This window comes from Aythya marila, assembly GCF_965140915.1.
Source record: "Aythya marila genome assembly, chromosome: 5".
Classification (NCBI taxonomy): Eukaryota; Metazoa; Chordata; class Aves; order Anseriformes; family Anatidae; genus Aythya; species Aythya marila.
In genome coordinates, this window is record NC_139046.1 from 62,243,484 (window position 1) to 62,264,183 (window position 20,700).

General features: G+C 40.8%; 1 protein-coding gene across 4 annotated transcripts in view; it reads right to left on the bottom strand.

Moving 5' to 3' along the window:
* DENND2B (DENN domain containing 2B) overlaps window positions 1-20,700 on the bottom strand; it is a 160,235-nt gene that overhangs the window by 77,628 nt on the left and 61,907 nt on the right. For all 4 annotated transcript variants that reach the window (XM_082761703.1, XM_082761707.1, XM_082761704.1 and 1 more), the window contains one exon: window positions 7,297-7,401. In XM_082761703.1, the coding sequence (XP_082617829.1) occupies window positions 7,297-7,376 (80 nt within the window). In that variant the 5' untranslated portion in view covers window positions 7,377-7,401. The remainder of the gene's footprint in view (window positions 1-7,296; window positions 7,402-20,700) is intronic.

Genomic DNA, 20,700 nt, shown 5'->3' on the forward strand with positions numbered 1-20,700 from the left:
AGAGGAAAAAGTAATGTTTGCACCATTTTAGGATGGCTGAAACACACAGACTGCCTGGGAGCACACAAAGTTCCTGTGGCATGCCTGGGAGCTGAAGTTGCATCCTTTGATTTTCAAGTTACTGTTTTCTTCACAGCGCTCTCCACTCAGAAAACTCAAGACATGTAAGAAATATCCTAAGTTCTAAATTGATATTCACGTGTAAAAAAGGTAAATACTAAAAAATACACTTCATTTACCTTACTGTTTATAATAATATTTTTCCTGTGGTAAGATCAGGGCTCTATCGTGGTGGCCACAGTTATCTCCATCCACACTCTCAGTCACAGTATGGAGACTACTTGCCCAAGGCATCGAGCCTGGCTCTGGACACAGCTCTTGTGCATAAGTCACAAGATCCCTCATTTGGCAGTACAGGCAGGCTGGTTTGCATCTGGGTAAACGTCCTGACAAGAAACATGGACAGTGTCTAGAGTTTAACACTGGGCTGAAACTCACTGTGTGTTTGGTCTTTGTGTGTTTTGTTTTTGTTTTTGTTTTTTTTTCTGATTTATTAGGGGTGAAGAGTTACAATAGCAGAAGCACTAAAACGTTATGAGGCTAAAATCATTCTTGCACACCAGGTAACATCAAGCAAAATGTTTGGTTAGCAAAAGGTTCTACAGCTGCATCCACAAACCAATCTTCCTATATGACAACCAACTACTGCATTGGCATTGCCTCTACTATGATGACACTTCTCCCTGTACAGACAGGTTTTTCTCCTGGTATGAGATCACCTTCAAAATGAAAAAAATTAGCATGGAAAGAAAGAGAATAAGCACTCCCAAGACAAGCCAGCAGAGTGAACAACTGACACCCACATTCAAGTGTCAACAGCAGCAGAGTATCAGCTAAACCTAATGCCAGACACATGTCCAATTCTTTTTATTTAAGAACTTTCAAGGTCTGAGTTCCTAAGGCAAAATATTTCTTAATCTTCTGCCCAGGCCACAGCCACATAATTCCTTCTTCAAAAGAAACGAAGTATCTCTGTTGGGTTTATTAATATGTATAAGAATTAATTTTACTTAGGAAAAAAAAAAATTGCTGTAAAACTGGGTGAATTTGGCTTGACTAGGACTGAATCACCTGTGACAGCCCAAAGCAAGAAGCAAGCACCAGGTATGTACTGTGTCAGACGGCGAGCACCTGCCCCCGTTACAGAGCTGCTGACAGCTACAGCAAAGCCGAGGCCCTGGGGAAGCCGGGGGGGGCATCAGCCTGAGGAGCCTTCCCCCTGCATTTCAGTGATTTTACCTATAAGAGCAGCAAATAATCTCGGATTCATGACAAACTTGGGCATAACTTTACCCCGTGGGATCACTTGGTTGGGAAATACAAGGCAGCATTTTGTGTGATAATTTAAAGAACTAGAAACAATTAAGCAGAAATGCTCTGTAGCTACCTCTGGAGAGGTATTAGTCCGGGTAGTCATTTGGATTACGTGGTGTATCTCCATCGCCTGCACTGGAGATAAGCCAGCTCCCACCAATTCAAATTAAAACCCATTAAATTAAATTCTGAAGAAGGTCTGAGCCGCAAAGCCAGTACAAGCAAATCTCAGCGTGCATTAGACTAACGGAGCTGACAAATTGTTGGTGACAGCTGAAATGGCCTCACACACTGCTGGGAGATAAAAACCAAAGCCTATACTTAGAGGTTTGTGGGTATCCAGCTCAGTTATTTCCTGCTCTTTCCAGGCAGAAAGAGAGATGCAACTCAGAGATCAAAGATACCCTACTGGAAATCTGATTGCTATTGTGCACAGAAGTCACCGCTTCAAAGATATCAGGAAACTAAAGCAGACAGAATGAACTGAAAATAAAGCTTTATGGATCAGCATCAGGCCAGATTTCAGTTTTACTCACACGAGAGTAATTAGATTCAAAGATCCAAAAAAAAGTATTTAGAAAGGGGGACTTCTATGAATGTTTTAAGACTAAGAACTTGCAACTTTGTGCTCACAGCAATTTGCAGATGTAATCCTGTGCTAGTACAAATGTCAGATGCCTTGCTCTATGACCCGTGGACATCAGCACCTACACTTTATCAGGTCATTAAATCACAACTGCCCAGCTGGAGAGGATTCTCCAATTCAGCAAGGATCATACTGCTCCTGTGCAGGTTGGGTGGAGAGACAGCAGCCCACATCACAAATCCAACTCGTGCTGAAACTAACCTGATTCTAGTGACGTAGCTGTCCCAGACTAATAGCCACATAGTCCTTTCACACAACTGGAACAAAGACTGGCTTCTGCTTTGGCTATATTCCCAAATCAAGGCCAGTGACATTCAACTAAAAAGATGTTTGTTCAAGCTGATTATGGCAGTCTTTTTATATATACACTACTAAAATCACCACAATAATTTATTCAAAAGAAACCCTTTCCAAAGTAAAAATGCATCTTAATATTTATTCTGTTTCTCATTCAGACCCAGCTTGTATCAGGGAAACACCATCTAGCAGGAACACAGTGTTTCTATTTCCAGTTAGTTTTGTTATTTTTTTTTTCTCTTTTTTTCCTGTCAGACTAAACAGACTACAAGTTTGAAACCTATATTTTGCTGAGCAGAGCATGAACTCATAAACATAAGTGTAGGCCTGTTTTAATACCATATAGTACTGGTGTGGCTTTTTAAGCCAATAGAGCTGGTGGTGCCATTTCTACATTTAACTTTGCACTGGAGCAACCACAAGATCAGGACAAACACTTTATGAATGAATTTATGAATTCAAATAAAAATTCTGCATAGATCACAAAGTCAACTCCAGACAAATATTATTTGTTAAGAAAAGCAAGCCATTGTAGGGAGATACAAACACCGTTATGCCTTTTCTTTGGCTTTTGTTCTTTTAAGGTTTCCTCAGAGTTGTAGCGATCCTCTTAACCATGGTACAGTCAAAGAAGACATCTGGTGCAAAACAGTCACGCACCAGTTGCACACTATGAGCTCCTTTGTCTCCCATCGAAGAGGTAATAAGATTTCACAGAGCTGCTTCTTGTCAGAATTGCTAAGTCACTTTCACCTACACATAAGGTGCTTTCCTAACCTCCTGCTCCTTGCCTTTCACGTCAGTGACTCACAAGGAAGGATTAAAGCTGTGTCTTTGGAGTTCACTCAGAGCTACAGTTCTAGTCTCATTCGGTAAATTTAACAATTGTTTCACAAATGCTCTGGTATTTGCTTCATATAAAGGACTTTTGTTCCAGATGACATTAGAATGTTCCCACTAGGCTGGGCCAAAGAGCATCCCTAGTCCTGGCTCTGTTACTGCCCAAGACCATTACAGGTGCCTGGAGAAGGAAGTAAAAATAAGATGAGCTGCAGTGCTACTCAGCCAGCCTAATGCTAAAGACTTGTTGCCTCGCAGATTTTGCTGCTGTGGATAAAAGACTTTGGTAGTTTTCTTCCATGAATTTGTGTAACCACGACCTCCTGCAGCAATCAGCTTCATTGATAAAAGACATGCTGAACGGAAGGACCTTCTTTTCAACCTGACCCTTTCTGGTTTATTTAATGCCTATTAATTTTTAAATTGAAAAAGATTTTTTCCCTATTCACCATCTCTGTTCCACCCATTATTTCAAAGTCCTCTATTACCACTTCTTCCCCTCCTCTCCAATGTGAAGGTCACCAGTCAATCTACTCTTGCCTCCCAGTGAAGACATTCCATAACTTCAACGAGATGGCAACCACTGTAACACACCTTGCATCTTGCAGCAACACACTGCACCAAAACTAGGACTGACAAGAAAATAACACCAAAAAGATGCCTTAGCCACCAGGGGACAAATACACCTGTGTTATGCAGGTATCAGCCCTTACTGAAATTCTACCTCCAGAAATTATACAGAAAGCACATTTGCAGTGTTCCAAATCTCTAGTCAAATCCTGTACTAAAGGGAGACAATGACTGTGCAGTTTAAGTGGATCTTTGAACGTGTTTTGCAATAAATCCTGCAAGCCTTTAACTTTTATTATACCAGCACTTACTCCACTGATTTACAGTCTGACTAAAATGAAGAAACCCCACGGCTGACTCAAATATCTTCTTACAGGTTTCACAAAGACAGGTGAAGAAGATCATATAAGGCAAAATAATGGATGGAGAACCGGTGCATGACAACCTATTCATCTCCTCACTTGTCATGAAACTCAAAGATTTTCCTCAGCTTCAGGTCCATGCTTGTACTTATAAAATCTTTTTTTCTGATAAATTCTAATCAAAACAGAAGGTGATGATAAGGAAAGACAGTTTATTTGACAGCTATTATCCAATAACTTAGTATCCTACGGTACTTTCTAAGCTATTAAGAATGGAAAAGATAAAAATAGAAGAGCAGGTCCAAGGTTTACTCAAGTCCAGATCCAAGTTCCCAGCACTGACCTGTCTGCACTGCTGGAAGGATGATTAATGACATGTGAATGCCAGATATCATTAGGGATCTGGTTTTAATATCCACATACGTGTATGCCTCTAGAAATTCCTCTAGCCACCCCTTCTTTTCCCCATCCCCTTTTCCCCACCCCCTATGTTTTCTACAGTTTTGAACTAAGAGATACCAAGTACACAAACTAACAAACTGGGAACTGTACGAGGATACCAAGCCCATTTCTGCTGAGCTTTACCACAGCTACTGTTGCATAACATGACTATCAAGAGACACTAGGATGGATGCAGGCCATCTATTTCTTTAGTCAGCTGCATAATTTAAAAGTGAAAGAAGAACAGTACCTGGAGTAAAGGCAAAGGTAAATCAACCTAATGAAAGGTTTAGACCCTGAAAGGGTGTGTGACAACGCCACAAAGGAGGTCACCATCAGAGACTGCACCAAGGCGAGGGTTCTGCCTAAGGCAAATTATTAATTAAGGTGATTATTAATTCACCCCTACTTTGTAGGTCAACCTGTCCCTTGGTAATCAGGATGATGCCATTTCATCCAGCTCAGGAAAATTGCCCGGACCTATTGTAATTCAACACTATGTGCAGACAAGAGGGAAGGTGTGAGAGAGAGCTGAAAGAGAAATGGGTGAGTAGACACAGAAAACAACATAAAGACAGCCATATGTGCATACAATATGTAACGTTGACCAAAACTGCGAGCAAAGCCAGAGTGTTTAAACACAAAACAGGGATGTGCCATGAAAAAGAGATTTTCCTTTAATAAAAACAAAACAAAACAAAAAGTTGTTAAAGAAAATCCATTCCATTGCTTCCATCCTGAAAATCTCTCAATTTAATTTATATATATATATATACACACATGTATATACATATTTATTGTTTGTGGTTGGAAAAGTTAAGAATACAATAGCGAGTGTGCCAAACCGAGCCAGGATTTGACATCACTTTCAAGTTGATTTGCAGCTCCCTGCTAAGATCAAAGCCAACTCTCTTTGATCTCTCTCGCCAAACTTCTCCATCTATGCTGGTTATTCTACCTGACAGCTGCCAAGATGGGGAAATTTTGCCTCCGACATTTCATTTTCAAGTGAGTAAATCAATCTGTAACTGTGCGGTCTACTCACCTGAATCACAGTTTTTCCTAATTTATTTGAAACTGCAAAGCTCTCCTAGTACACCCCTCCTGTGCACATACAGTACTCCTGGCAGCTGGGTTTAACCTTGGTGCAGCTTGCCAGGTGTGCCAACCTCACTGAAATCGGGCTGGAACTGCTACAGCTGTGCCTAGCCAAGGTGATTGGAGCATTTCATTTACACTGGTACAACTCACACTTCCATCCCGAAGTGTCCAATAGATAAATGAGACCTTTATTGCTTTTCCCCTCTACCACATTCATTCTGGATGCAAACCTGTTTTACTGAAGCCTACTTAATGCCTTACAAAGTTTTGAACTTCCTTAGGCAAACAGAAATGAGGCAGACATTATGTCTGAACAGAGTTTCAAAACAGAATAGGATGTTCTACCTGTGCAGGAATCCCCTGGAGAGCTGCATAAAGTGCTACAGCAGGGACAAAGGTACACATCAACATTTTGTGCTTTTGAAGAAAGACGCTGAATAGTGTGTTCTGCTTTCTGCTCACTTTGCTAAGGTGGCACACTCACTCTAGCGCTTTACTCCTGTGTCCAAATGGCTAATTCACACAGGTTCTTTAATGAGATGGCTGTTTAAACTTTCCTAGTCAAAGCATACCAAGGCTGTCGTAGCGGGACTGCAGATAAAAGTAAGAGTTTTGTAACTGTCAGTCCCAGACCAAGAGGAGCTGGTGGGCTTGTCCTCTGTGAAGGCCACAAGCTGAACAAGTCAGCATTATTTTGTAAGGGCTGTGGCCGAGAACAAGACTCCTTCTGACAAGGATACATGAACTAGTTGATTGCATATGAGTTGTTTGTTTGCATCCCAGAGCAATATTGCAAAGCAGAGCTGCCTAAAGGAAACTTCTTGTCCTCAAAACACTGTCTTTCATCATTGTAAAATAAAAGACAAGGGAGCATCAACTGACTTTACACTCTTTGCCATGTCATATTACTAATTCATGAGTGAAAGGTATCTGTATTTAACAGGTATCTGTGTCACTGTGTGCAATCACATCACAGCCTTCTGCAAACCCACTGTCTTTTCTGGTCTAGTCTTAAACAGACTGATACCATCAAGGTTGCCAGGTTTAGGGACTTAAGGTGTCCTTGGCTACAGTACTGAGTTTGGGGAAAAATGCCATATGATAATGGGATGGGCCACTTGCTTTCCCCTAGGTGTGAATAATACAGTTGATCTACTTCCTCTGTAGATGACTTAATGCTGCAGAGAGGAGCACAAATAAGAGGAAAAAAAAAAAAAAAAAAAAAGGTCCCCATATTTTACCTTCAGCCCTTTCACACTTGCTGCCAGACCTGCAGTGGGAGTCAATCTCTTCCCACAGTGTCTATCAGTACAGATTAAATAGAGCAAATGTGACAGAAACTGATACAAAATACAAACTGGTGACTGGCAATGGAGAAAAGCATGTAGTCATAAAATCCAGAAATTTAGCCCAAGCCTCCTGGGGCCTGCATGATGCCTTTAACACAGGTCCTTCCTTGCAATTGTTTTCATCACCAGTGAGCAGCAGCAGCTCAACAGAAACATGCCAGAAACAGATCTTCTCTTATACCTCAATCCCTCCACTTCCTACCAAAACCTTCTCCCAGCCCAACAAAGCTGTCAGAATAGCGTTTGCTTGTCTTTGAAAAAAACTTTGTTCCAAACAAACCTTTCTCAGAGTCTACAAAGCCTGCAGTTCACTTACCTATCCAGAGTGTCCTGAGGCACTTTACTCCCTCCAGCTCTGCTGTTGACATTGGCATTCTTGTTGGCAGTCATGGTCATTTCTGCTTTCTAGAAATCTGGATATCTGTGAGAAGAAAAGTCAATTAAGCTTTGACAAGCCCAAATGACAATTAATTGTTCAAGACTGCTGTACTACACTCTGTAAAACCAGAACTCCTGTCTATAAAATGCAATCAGATCTAGATATGGTCCTGAGAAACTAAACCCTACCTCTCTGCTGCTGTTGTTTCACATCCACATCCTATTCAAGTTTATCCGAGCCCAGTGCTATAGCAGGAGATAGTTTATGGACATTAGGCGCATGCTTCAGATTCTGACATGTCTGATGAACATAGCTTGATACTGAGTTCACAAAATATCACAGGCTTGGTGTGGTTCTTCCATCCATCAGTATACACTGAAAACCCACCAAGTGCACTCTTCAATACCTGCAAATAATGTAGTTATGACTGTCATTGCAGCCACACAAAAGCTTTTAAACAGGAGAAAACTTCACAATTTTAAAGTGTAGCTCTTTATATTATGGAAATATTTTTCAAACAGTGAAATAAATTCAAAAATGAATAGGTTGAAAATAATTTTCAGATCTGCTTGTGACATGAAAATGTCTGCAAATTTTTCTGGTTTCTGGCTTATTCCCTCTATTAATCACAAGATTCTTCAAGTAAAACTGTCTTATGATGCTTTTAAGACCTCAGGTAATATAAAGAGTCATTACTGATTTCTAGCTCTATCCTAATAATACTAAGGCATGAGATTTGGTAGCAAACCAAAAGCTGTAAATTAAACTTCAGCCATGATGAAAACCCTATATATTCAGTCATGTGTTGTAGAATTCCCAGTACAAGGCAATACTAGTGTCTTCCTGACTTCACAAACTCCTGACTAACGGTTTTCTTCCAAAGAGAAATTAAAATGCTGCCAGAAGCACATAAATATTGTTTGCTCGTCTATATAGCTAGGAGACAAAAAGAATACCAGATGCATGGAAGAAAGCCTAAATGGAAATGGCAGGCAGTAGGGAGAAGTCCTTGCAAGTGAATTCCCACAACAGGTATAAAAACAGACACCTCAGATTGATTCTCAACAGTAAGGGGGGTTTGGAAAAAGAGGGGAAAAAAAAAAAAAAAAAAGACATTCTGGAAGAAATTTCTCCCAGACAAGTGCAGAGAGAAGGCAATTGGCAACTCTACCTTCTTGAGGTACCTCAAATGCATAGGAAAGGAAAGACAGTGGCGACCAAGAACCCAAAAGATGGGCCTTACCATTGTAATGCTGCTGAAAATCAGCTAAGAAACAACCCAGGACTGTGATAAATTGCCCACGCCCCACTGCATCAATAGAAACTTTATTAGCCTGAAGGGAGAATTTTACAATATGGATGCAGGCCAGGACGTGAAAGCGGTAACCTCTGCCACCATGACTCTCTGTGGACTGCATCCCACATTTCTCTTCTGTAGGGCACTGCGCATAGTGGCAATTAATTTCCTCTGCCACTGTAATCACTTGAGAAATATTTTGCAGGAAGAGGGAGAAATACATTTTTATGTCATGAGTCCCTCGGGAGAGAAATGAGGGAGTACTACTCCACCTGATGCCACAAGAGCTGTTTATCAAGGGTTCTGTGGCTCTCCTGGCATGCTCTGTGGCTGATTTAAGATGTTCCTTAATTTGTAGGCTGAAATATGTACCACAATTTGAAGTACTGCCACCCAGGTTCTGACCAGAACTACCAATTTTTACAACCATTAATGGCATACTTAATGCAAAAATAAGGAGTACTACAAACTTGTTGTTTACCCAAACCCACAGTAAGTCCAGACAGCTTGAGAAGCCAACTGTAATGTGATGCTGGAAAGCAAGCTGGGCACTGACAACACACAAAATCCTTGTACAAACAGACCCATTGCAGTGAGGAGGACATTCTCTAAACCACTTAATTCCAAACAATTCTACCACAAATTAGGTCAGAAAAGCTCCTGTGGATTGCAGCTCCAAATGCAGAGTTAATCATGCTGACCACAGATTCCAGGTCTTCTTATCCTCCTCCCATTGTCCTGTGTGTATCAATCTTCCCGGACTGTGTGGAGGTTTGATTCTTTTTTCAGTTGGTAACTTTTTTATTTTATTATTTTTATGTACTGAAGCCCTCCAAATTTCCCCAGTGTCTCAGTGTTATTGTTACTGTTCTACTGTCAAGATAACAGGGCTGTAAAGAACTGCCTGTTCTGGTTGGAGAAGGACTTGCCTGGGAAAAGAAAGAAAAGCCTCTGCTGCTGGCCAAACTTTCTAGGACTGTACATTCCACAGGGAACCAACAGCTTTTTTTTTTTTTTTTTTTTTGCCTTTTTTTTTTTTATAAATGTTTTCCACTCTCCAGTTCAATGCTTTTACTGTATTAAATCTAGATCATTTAATAGCAATCGAGGTAAGAAAAATAAGAGATGTGTGACACAAGGCAAATAACAGCATGCAGACATTACATTCATTTTACAAGGTTTGCTTTTCTATTGAGGACCAGAAGAAGCTGAATAGACCTTCAAAAAGACAGGACACTGGCCCAGCACACACAAGTGATATAAAACAGCAGCATAAAAGCACATTAAGAGTCAGTCATCTTCCACTTCTCTCACAATAAAAAATAATAATAAATTCACATGCATGTACATCAAGGTGTTTGTTTTTTATGGAAGCCTTACACTTCTCAAATTGCAGCTTCCCAACAGCTTGATAAAATCATTGTGGCCAATATATTTAAAAAAAAGGTTAATTCCACATTTCAAAGCTAACTTGAATGCCAAATAGGCCAAATCATTTTGCTTTTGGCAAAAGGGGAACTTGGTCCTAACAGGAGATTTCACAAGATACATCAAATTTAGTGATAATTTCCATGCAGTTGAGACTACGTTATATACAGTGAAGACTTTTATATGCAGTTTTTCTTTAATGTGTATTTTTCATGAATATTTTGCTGCAGGTGATGCTGGTATCACCCAGTATACACAAAGAAAATCTAAATATCCTAATAACTTGAAACAGAAAGTTATTTGAAAACTTGGCAGAAAACTAGTCAACAATTTACTGAAGTGCCTAGAAGCACAGTTAACAGAACTACTCAGTAATTTAAGGTCTTAAACAAATGAACAACAACAAAAACACCTAAAAATGAAAAGGGAGACAGAGGCAATAAATAAATAAATAAACAAACAAACTGCATTTTATAGTCATGTTATGCCAGGGCCTTTGAATGAACTTGACAGCCCTGTAAGTTTATATGAATCATTCTATGGTGAGAATCACATCCCACAGGCTTATGTGAGAGCGTTCTCCAGCACAATATTTGCACATTATTCGGCATGAAGTAATGACAAAATCTCTCAAGAATTATGATATACTGTCAAAAACAAATCCAAAAATAGTCATGTCACACAGATTCTGCATTGCCCAGTCAACCAACTAGCTGTACTTGCCAAAAAATGCAGTGTTCCGACTTATTTGTAAATATAAAGAATGACTCTGAAACCCTTACTTAGTCATCATTTGTACATCACTCCAGGAGCAGTCTCACGAGTTTCACCAGAACAGTGCTCAAAGTGGTATTTTAATAAGCCAGGATGGTGGAATCTGGACCTGCTCAATTATTAAATGCACTTCATCTAAAGCTTCCACAAAAGGAAGGAATAAAGAGGGGGAAATAATTTGGTAGGAATAAAGAGGGGGAAAAAATTAGTGTGATGGCAACATGAGATCTGCTCCTCAGCAGACAACATTTCTTCTGACTGAAAACGGCTGCTGCAATGCAGACATTTTCAAACAGATTTTTATCATTGTAGTAGGTCCCCATGACAGAACATTCCCTATGGACCACGTTTCCTCTTCCTCTTCCAGAATGGTACAACTGAAAGCGTGGCCTGGAGCCTTCTTAGGCATAGATGGGACACTAAAAATCATCAAGCTTTGTGCTAGTGCACCTTATGACATCACTGAATCCTTAATTCCACTAGTCTGTTAGCAAAGGAGGTGTTAATCCTAATCTCTCCCTGTACAGTTGGAAGTTGTCCTTCATTTCCTAAAGCATCCCAATACTTTGGAGGTACAGCTTGCAGCCCCACCGCAGCGCAGCTGTTCCTCCACTCACTCCCATCCACAGATGGTTCAGGACTAGAGCTAAGCTTGGAGCAAAACCACGTGGAAATTCCCAGCAGTCAGGGGTATTTTCTTGGTACAATTTGAGAGCCTGTGAGGTCCCAAGAAACCCTTCTACTTTCCTACACGCAATTTATCCACCAGTTCCTGCACTGCAAGAACTGATCCTCTCCTCTTCTTCTGTGTACCACTGATAACATTGGGACCAGTTACTCTTGTCCAGGCTCAGTTGTCTTATCCATGTCTCAGATCACAACAGGTGTCTTAGAAAAAATACATTCATAATTTGAATGATTCCATCTTCTATTTTGTTAGTACAATGGGAGAAGAAGAGGATTTTTTGTGTAAAACTTCTTCAGTTCAACAGACATGCATGCTTTTGTGTTTGTTTGCCAAGTGTTTTTGTTAATACTCTGCTCAATCTCTCTTCTTATTCATATGGTCTTATTCCCTACCTAGACTTAAAACAGATCTCTCGCGCTCCACTTTTTGCACTCATTGCTAAGGCAAATTTTCCATTAAGTACACAGTTCCAACAAAAACTCCTTCGAGTATGTTGCAGACCTTCAAAGCCAGTTTTCTGAGTGTGAGGAACATTAGCACTGTTTATCTGGCAGCTTAACGAAGAAGAGCCCAGATGCAGCTGTTTATGTTTGAGCACTGAACTTGCCTGAGCAGAAGACAACATGTATGCGGATGCAGCCCTCTGAGCCAGGCATTCGCTGTGACCCAGGCTGCAGCATAGAGCAGATGAAGTTAGGAAGGTGGCAAAGAAGAATACATATGCAGTGCTCCTGCTGACTTGAGAAGGGAGTCTTTGAGAGTAGGCTCCCGAGCCCCCTCTTTCCCCTAGCAGTATCATTAATGAGGGTACAAACTCTACAAAAAACGCACATGTCCTTCAAGAACTACTCCACTCTGAACATCTGTTGTTATTTTTGAGCAAGGTTTGTGGGCAACAGCTCACTGTATGTAAAGTCCTCATTGTCACGCTTGTTACAAGGACTACCTTCAATTTAACTGTCCTAGGCTAAACCAATTTGTACCACAAGCAAGACAATTCTACCAGGCACGGTTTGGGTTCTTGAGATCTGCACATGTTCTGAAGCTTGTTAAAGCAGCCTGCCTTTCCTCTTCAAGTTCCACTGCTGAGGAAGGCAAGGGGAAATATAATGGGTTTGGCCTGGCCCACCAGGTGCAGACCTGAGAGGAGGGCAGTAAGGGAGACATGTTGTGAGGGAAGAGAAATGAATGTTACAGGGAAAAGAGCGTTATGGACTACTAAAACCAACTCATGTTTTCAAAAACATACCCTGTGATAAAGATAAAAATCTCAAAAATACATTAATAATATCCAATTTGATCTACGTATTTTTCTCTTAACAGTATCTACAACTGAATGTCTTGATTTTTAAAAACATCTAATGACTAATATGTTTTTCTGATTGCTTTTAGGAAATCTTACTCACATTTCAAGGTGTTGTATAGCTAAACTTTTATTAAAGAGTTGCAGCTTAGTTTTGTGGCAAGTTGCCTGTTCCCTTCCAGTAAAACAATTATATCCTCCCAGAACAACGTCATCTCTGATGAAATGGAAAGTCCAATTAAATCTTTAAAGATCTCTGCCTTGAGAGGGCTCCTGTAGAGGCCCCAAAGAACATTTGTTACAAGACCTACGTGCTTTCGTCGTGTATACCTGTTCTGTAAGCTGAGCCATTGTAAGTTAAGCCATGCAATACTGTACAAATTGACATGAAGAGCTAAATGACCAGCTCAGCAAGGGTGTGGCATGGAGAGATGCAGTAAGGGTTAATTCACCTATCTCATCCCAAGTTTTCTCTTTACAGCACACAGCCAGCCTAATTACATCAACAAGCTTCTAGCAAGACATGAGAATTAACTGCCCTCAAGGCTAGCCCTAAAGGCTGGAGAAACAGACCATATTCTCCCAACAAACCTGCGTATCCGAGCCATATTATGCTCTAGCATAATCTCCAAGACAAATGAGATCAAGCCATTCGTACAGCTGCCTATATCCAAGTCCCTGAGAACAAGTGACAATGTTTGCGGATAACAGATAAAAAGGAAGAGAGTTCTTCAAACTTCTCATCCTTGTGACACTGCAAAAGGCACAGATTTTAGTTAGCATTAAGTCCACAATCTCATCCAAAGTCTCCCTGCTTACAAGCCAGAGACAGCATGTCCAATTGACAGTCTTTCTGCTAGGCTTTCATAGCAAGGTGACAAACTCTCCTATCCCACATTTACTGACACAAGCTATAGTGGGGCTGGACTTGGTTGTCGTTACATACCTTGCAGTCCAAAACTTGTGTCCAAATGTAAGAGTTATGTGCTAAGCTTTTCTGATACCATTCACACTGCTGGGGCAATCACAGATACACAATGGCATAAAAACATGAAAATCAGAGTCCAGTAGCATAGAGGTTTGCCTCTTTTATGGAGGAATTTTCACTAACGCTGGCATGACGTGACCATCTTTCTTGGACTATGGAGGGCACACTGACTTCAAAAAACTTTTTGGTATAATTACGAGAACTCTCTGGCAATTAGGGTGTTTATTTTATCTTGCTTGGTTCAGTATTAAAAAGAAAAAGGTTTTGTTTGTGTTCTGCTTTTGTACGTCACTAGAATTACATTTTAGCTGAAGAAGCTGGACTGAATCCAGCTTTTGGACTGAATCTTTCTTCCTTTCTGCACAAGTGAAAGATGTATTGATTTGTGCCTCATTTGTTGCAGTCTCTGATAGCCACTTTCCAGCTAGCTTGTACGGCTATACTAGACTTCCTTACAGTTTAGATAAATCATAGCTATTGTCCTAACAGCATAGAAGTAATTTCACTGTGACTTCTACCAAATTGTTTGTGCTAAATGAGTACTTAAAAGAACTCTCACTGAATACAACATGTTCGCATTTATTGACAAATCAAAGTGGAATAAACTGAAGGTCCCTTCAAAAGTACCTGTTCCCCAGGGAAGTGAGAAGGAGACATTAACAGAACCTATATGGCTGCTATTGAATCAGAAGCTAATATTTACCTTTGCAGGTTGAAGGTTGTTTGTATTTAAAAAAAAATAAAAAATAAAAAATAAAAAAATAAAAAATAAAAAAATAAAAAATAAAAAATAAAATACTTTGACTGGTTTGAATTTAGCTTGATTTGAAACACAAGGGTAGAAAGGATGTAAAATACTTACAATTATTTGGTACTATTATAAGCTCAGAGGAAACTTAACTCTACAGCCACACGGGAAGTAGGGCCAGTGGCAGGCACATGTCAGAGCCTTGTGGCTGAGTTAAGGAGAAGACAGAACAATTCTGGTGGCACTGTGAACTTGTATGGCCTATGCCAACCTTCAGACACCTTCACACTGCCCTTAAAACTGATCTCAGATCTGAAATGCTACCTTATGCCTTATTTTCCGATGCCTATGCTAGCCACACATTCTCACGCTGTCACACTCGTCTGAGTCATAAACTATCTGGTTTGAAGAACTGATCCATCTGAAAAACAGTTGTGTTTGTTTTTCTTTTGTTAAGGCTGACGTTCAGCCATTCATTTGAGACATTCATTCTTCTGGACTATCTGGAACATGTACTTCAAAAATGCCTTCAAAATATGTTATTTAAAACTAAACTCTGAAAGAAAGAAGCAGGGATAGTTTAAGTTGTACTCTAACAAAGGGAAAGTCGCTAGGGGTGCTTAAGAAAAAGGTTGGATGTGGTGCTTAGGGACATGGTTTAGCGGGTATTATTGGTGGCTGGGGGACAGTTGAACCGGATGATCGCGGAGGCCTTATCCAGCCTTAATGATTCTATTGGAGTGCAGAAGATGAATCCCAAGCAAATTGTTTCTGTGCTAATGCCAAAGGTATTTGGTATGTCTCTATGCACAGATACTGTTATTGTAAACAACATTTGCATGCTTTCTCTTTTAAGACAGAAATCTCTTTCATTGTGAACAGTACGCTAAACATTATGTTTCCATAGTGTATAAAATTGGGCCTTGAAAATGTGCAAGCTATTTTTGCTCTTAATTTTTTGAAAACAAAAAGAGAAAAAAGGATAAAAACATTCAACAAAGTATTTTCTCTCCGATATGTATGCACCAGAAACTCACGCATTTGATGAAACATAAAACTGGTACAGATTTCACACACTAAAATTTGGTCTTAGAAGCAAAGCATCCACATTACTCTCATGGCTTCAGTGAGCAAAATATGTGCATACCTCAGATCTGAATCAGGCTTTAGTAGAGAAAACTGACTTATTTTCTCCTGCTCTACTTGAGCATCGATCATAATTTGGTGACTCCTTTCAACAAGCCCTGTAGTAGACTTTATGAACACTGCTTTGTTGAAAGCCCTCGGTCATCACATTTGCTGCAGAAACTTTAGTACAGAATAATCTGAGGCATGTATATTTTGGTTTTCACAACACAAACACTTCAACAATGACCAGACAACTGTATGAAAACAGGCTACTTGTAAATTGTGCCCATCATACATTCCTCAGTATTATTCTTCCTTTGTCCTTTCTCTTCATCCTCAAGATATCTGCATAAAAACATCAGTTCAAGGCTCGCTAGCTCACCTGCTCCTGTTGCTTATTCTTCAATGAAATTATAATCCTCCAAGTGCAAAATCAAAACCATTTGCATGATAATTGTTTCTTTTGACACATTAAAAAAAAAAAACAAAAACAAAAACAAAACAAAAAAAAAAAAAACAGATTATAATTTTGCTAAGAAATGGGAGTAGGTTAAGGCACAAAGGTTCTTCTTCATTAATATTTTTGCGTAACAAAAAAATGGAGGAAAATAGATTACAAGAAACCTTATTTCAAAATAGACTGTCCTTCAGTATTGCCACAGTGTCACCAGTCCCTAAAGATATTGCAATACAATTCAAGCTGTTCAGTACAGACTGCCAGAGAGCACAGGCTGGAAACAGGGGAAACACAAAGCTAAAAAAAAAAAAAAAAAAAAAAAAAAAAAAAAAAAAAAAGCTGAAAAGTCTTAGTAAACCTTGAAAAGAACTTCTCTGTTGAACTGACATTGATGACTGAACCTTCCTCACCCTGAGGCTGACTGATAGAGTCTGCTGGACACCTGAGAAGCATCCTGACTTTGCAGCTACTACAAGTTTTTGATTCATTAGGGCATCGTGCCAGTCAAAACACGGGTCACAGCTATAATACAGAGCAAGCTGCTGTCTCCAGTGTTGTCAGCATACCTCCCTTCCTTCCTGCCAGACGCACATGGCTCCCACTCAGAGCACCACTGGAGTGCAAACTGCAAAATTAATAGCAGTTATATGGCTTCCCCAAGCTTTTAATAATATATGATGGAAGGAATAGGATCTTGATGCAACTACCGAGAGATTTGAGAGAAGGATTCAGCCTTCACTTTGCCTTAAACTTCCTATGAGATGCTAGGTAAACTGCTTGAGTTGTGCTTGAAGTACACTCAGCCACACAGAGGGTAGCTTAGCAAGATACTGCACTATACTGTGCTTTAAACCTGAATTAACTTTCCCAGTACAGAGAAATACCTTTACTTTTCATTTCCCAAATCCTGCTCTATACAACAGAAACAAGTGAGAACTTGTCTGTACGTAGAGAATTTACAGCATCCTCATTACTCCATACCAACTCTCCATGCAAATGCTCTTAGTGTGTTTGGGGTAGGTAACACGCTTCCCAAACTACCTTATACAAGGGTGTGCTTAGCACCAAGTACATAACCTGTGAATTATTCCATAGCAGGTGGTAAGTTATAAATGAACTTCCTAATAACTGTGCAAACAGGCCCTTGTGCTTCCTCCCCCCCAAACCCCATGCGACAGCAATAAAGCTTACATGTACAAAGCTTGAAAATTCTTGAAATTGTCTTTCACTTTGCAACTGACTTCTTGTGACAATGTGAGAAACAGTGACACTGAGAATAACATGAAGACCAAGGGGTTTAAATGGCCAGCTCGGGTACAGCTTCTGGTGGCACTCACCAGCTCATTCTTTCAACAGATCATCTATTTTCAGAAGCTTGTTTTATTCTGCTTGCTTCAGACTTTTTCTACAGAGCCCTTTCTGAGAGCAGAGAGGAGGAAAGACACAAACCAAAGGCCAGCAAGGCCACAGAGACACAGACAAGTATAATCTCTACCAAGCCAGTGGCAATGCTTCTTCCTTCCCCTGTCAGTGATGGCAGGGAGGGAAGAGGGACAGGCAGATTTGTAGGTGGATCTCCTTCCCTGACAGAGTAAGCAGCAAATAAAGGAAGTGGTCTGAAAAAGAAAGGAAAAATGGAAGACAGAAGTTCTGGTACTAGGAGTGGAAAAAAAAATGGTTTTAGTGGAAAAGCAAACAAAGCTGGAAAAAAAAAATACATAAAAAAAGGACTGATGAAAACATTACCCTGAAATCCAGTGAGACAGGTTAGGTTGTTTGCCACACTGAATATTCAGGTTGAGGCACGCTTTGCAAAGAGATGTGGTGACCTTAGGTATGCTGGCCCAGGCTGTAAATAAACAGAGGAACAATGCAGCCACTTTGTTCAAGTCAGAGCAATAAAGCGAAAGCTCTGGATCAGCATCCAGCGTGTGACTATGCTCCCCCACAGTGCTAAGCAGATGAGAACAGACAAGATGGCTAACGGGACTGGAAGAAAATCTGAGACCATCTAAGGAGCAACACTGCTACAGGGATCTGAACAGCAGCATTCAGCAAAGGACAATCTGAAGATAACACTCTCCTGGCTGATGCAGGTGTCACGAAGAAAACTAACTTCAGAGGAGGGTTGCAAGGAGCATCTGGAGAGGGATGTGGAATGGATGCTGCATAGGCATCAGAAGCACTGAAAAATAGAGATCTTTTGGTAGAAGTAAGGGATGCCAACTACTATACTGAGGTGCAAAGTACTCTGACTTCTCTCTAGTACTATGCAGTAAAAGAATACCAAACCCATCAGTGCTAGCAGAAGACAGGGTGGCATTATTGCAAGTCTTAATTTCTGTTTTAAATTTAAAGCAGCAGTGGAAGATTTTGGATAATGGTGCCTCAGTAAGGTCACAAACTGATAAGTGGTGTCACTATGGACCTATTCCATTTAGATCACTGTGTCCTACTGATGATGTTAGTGTTCTGAGTCAACATCTCCAAGAAGCAGGACCTGTCTGTGACACTTCAGCTGCCAACACCTACACTTCAAGTGAAGCAATGGTTGATTTGGATGGACTGTCCAATATGCTGATATAAGAGCATCCTGGGAGGATGACAAACTGGCTAGAGACTTCATGGATATAAGTAGAAAATATTACCAAAATTGTCTTGGCTTGTACAAAGAGATGAGAACAACCTTGGGTCTGCCTCTTTTGCTCTTGGCAGTTACCCAGGGAATCTGTGGAAAGGCACAGAGAAGATTTTAATTCCCCTGTATGCAAAGTAAATCCAGGAGTGATCCTGGACACAGACATCAGCAGCAGCAAATGGGATGGCAAGTCTGTTGTTGGCATGGAGGATTTGTGCCAGAACCGTTCAGAAGAGTTTATCTGTTTACATTTGGAAATGGTGTTCCTCTGCTTAAAGCAATGGCTGCAGAATTCAGTTCTGAGCTGCATTTGAGCTCTGACAGGTTGCTTTTGTGGTCTCGGGAAAGATGCTTGGAGATGAGATCTTGAAATTCACTGCCTGAAATTAAGCCCACATTTGGGTGTCTGGCTGAGTGGCCCATTTTCCCAGAGCTGCTCCTTTGGGGGCTTCTCTACCTCAGCATTCTGTGCTTTGATCTCTCCAGATGTCATGTCATGGCTCTATCAGTGAACCAGGAATAACTTTACGACTTAACTCACACACAGGCCATGAGGACATGCTCATCAGTAAGTTCAAGTTCTTCAGAGACATGGCGGGGCGCAGACATGTAGGTATCACTGATGCTGAAAGCATCAGCAACAGAGACGAGGCTGTCCCCTACCTCTGCAGGGGCTGAAAGCCACCCCTCCTGCCTAGTGCATCTGCGCTCCAGCAGGCTGACATCTCTCAGGGCACCTGCTGAGCACCTGCTTTGTCCACGGTGGCTTTCTGATTCAGATTCCCTTCGTGTTTATGAAGCTCTTGGCTAGTACCTCCCTCTCCTTCAACCTCTACAGTTTTTAAGCCAAACCAAACAAAACCAAAACCCCTGTGCTCCCACACTGATAGACCACAGTGTGGTGTGTGCAGGCTGACAGAGAGAGGGCTTGGTCGGTCCCCTGCCTAAGCTCCAGCTCCCATCTCAGATGATGGAAGAGAGAAAAGAAATATTAAAGAGGAGCATGTTCCCAGCAAAATGAGAGAACCTCAACCTTCCCCCTAGCTGTGCCCCTGAAATAAAGGACACACACTGTAAAGAAGAAACGGGAGGAGAGATGAGGATCAGACAAATGTCACAGGGTTGAAGGCAGGCAGAACAAGGGTGAGATGAAGTACAGATAACACACTGTGCCAGGAAACAAAAATAAATAAAAAAAAAAAATAAGAGATTTCTTGAAGGAAAAAAGGGCAACAAGGATGGAAAAGAAATATGCTCCCCTAATTCCCCTCCACTTTGAGAGGGCACTCTACATTCCTCAGAAAAATAAACCCATCATTTTTCACACTCAGATACGTTTTCCTCATGAATTAGACTTACGTTCCCAAAGATACCTCAACAGAAACGGATCTGCCCTATTCTGCTGAATACCGTGGTACCCTGATGTAAGACCCCACTGAAAGAGACTGGAACTCCTGCTGTCCTGCAAAGAGGGTGTGACCCCATAAATGTGGGAAGTTTCCAAACTCTGCGTAGCTGCCCATTTAATATACAGCCCAAGCTCAAAATCCAAACACAAGATTAAATTCCTGTCTTTGAGACCCTAGTTCATGGGTAGAAGCCTAATCCCCCATGCACATACAACCCTCTAGTGACTGCAGGAGAACAGCAGATCCTGGCCTCCCACAGTTTGTTCAGAGAACTGACTCAGGTAGGGGGAGATGGGAGAGAGGAAAGGATCGAGAGAATATTGGCAGCTATATCAGAATCACAATAACGTAAACTAAGTGCAGCATACTACTTCTTATCCCTTTTGTTAAGGAAAATTATAGTAGCTATAGCAACAGAAAAGGGGAAAAATACCCAAGACTTTAAAATCCCCAAAGAACACAGCTTTCTAATATGGAAAAATC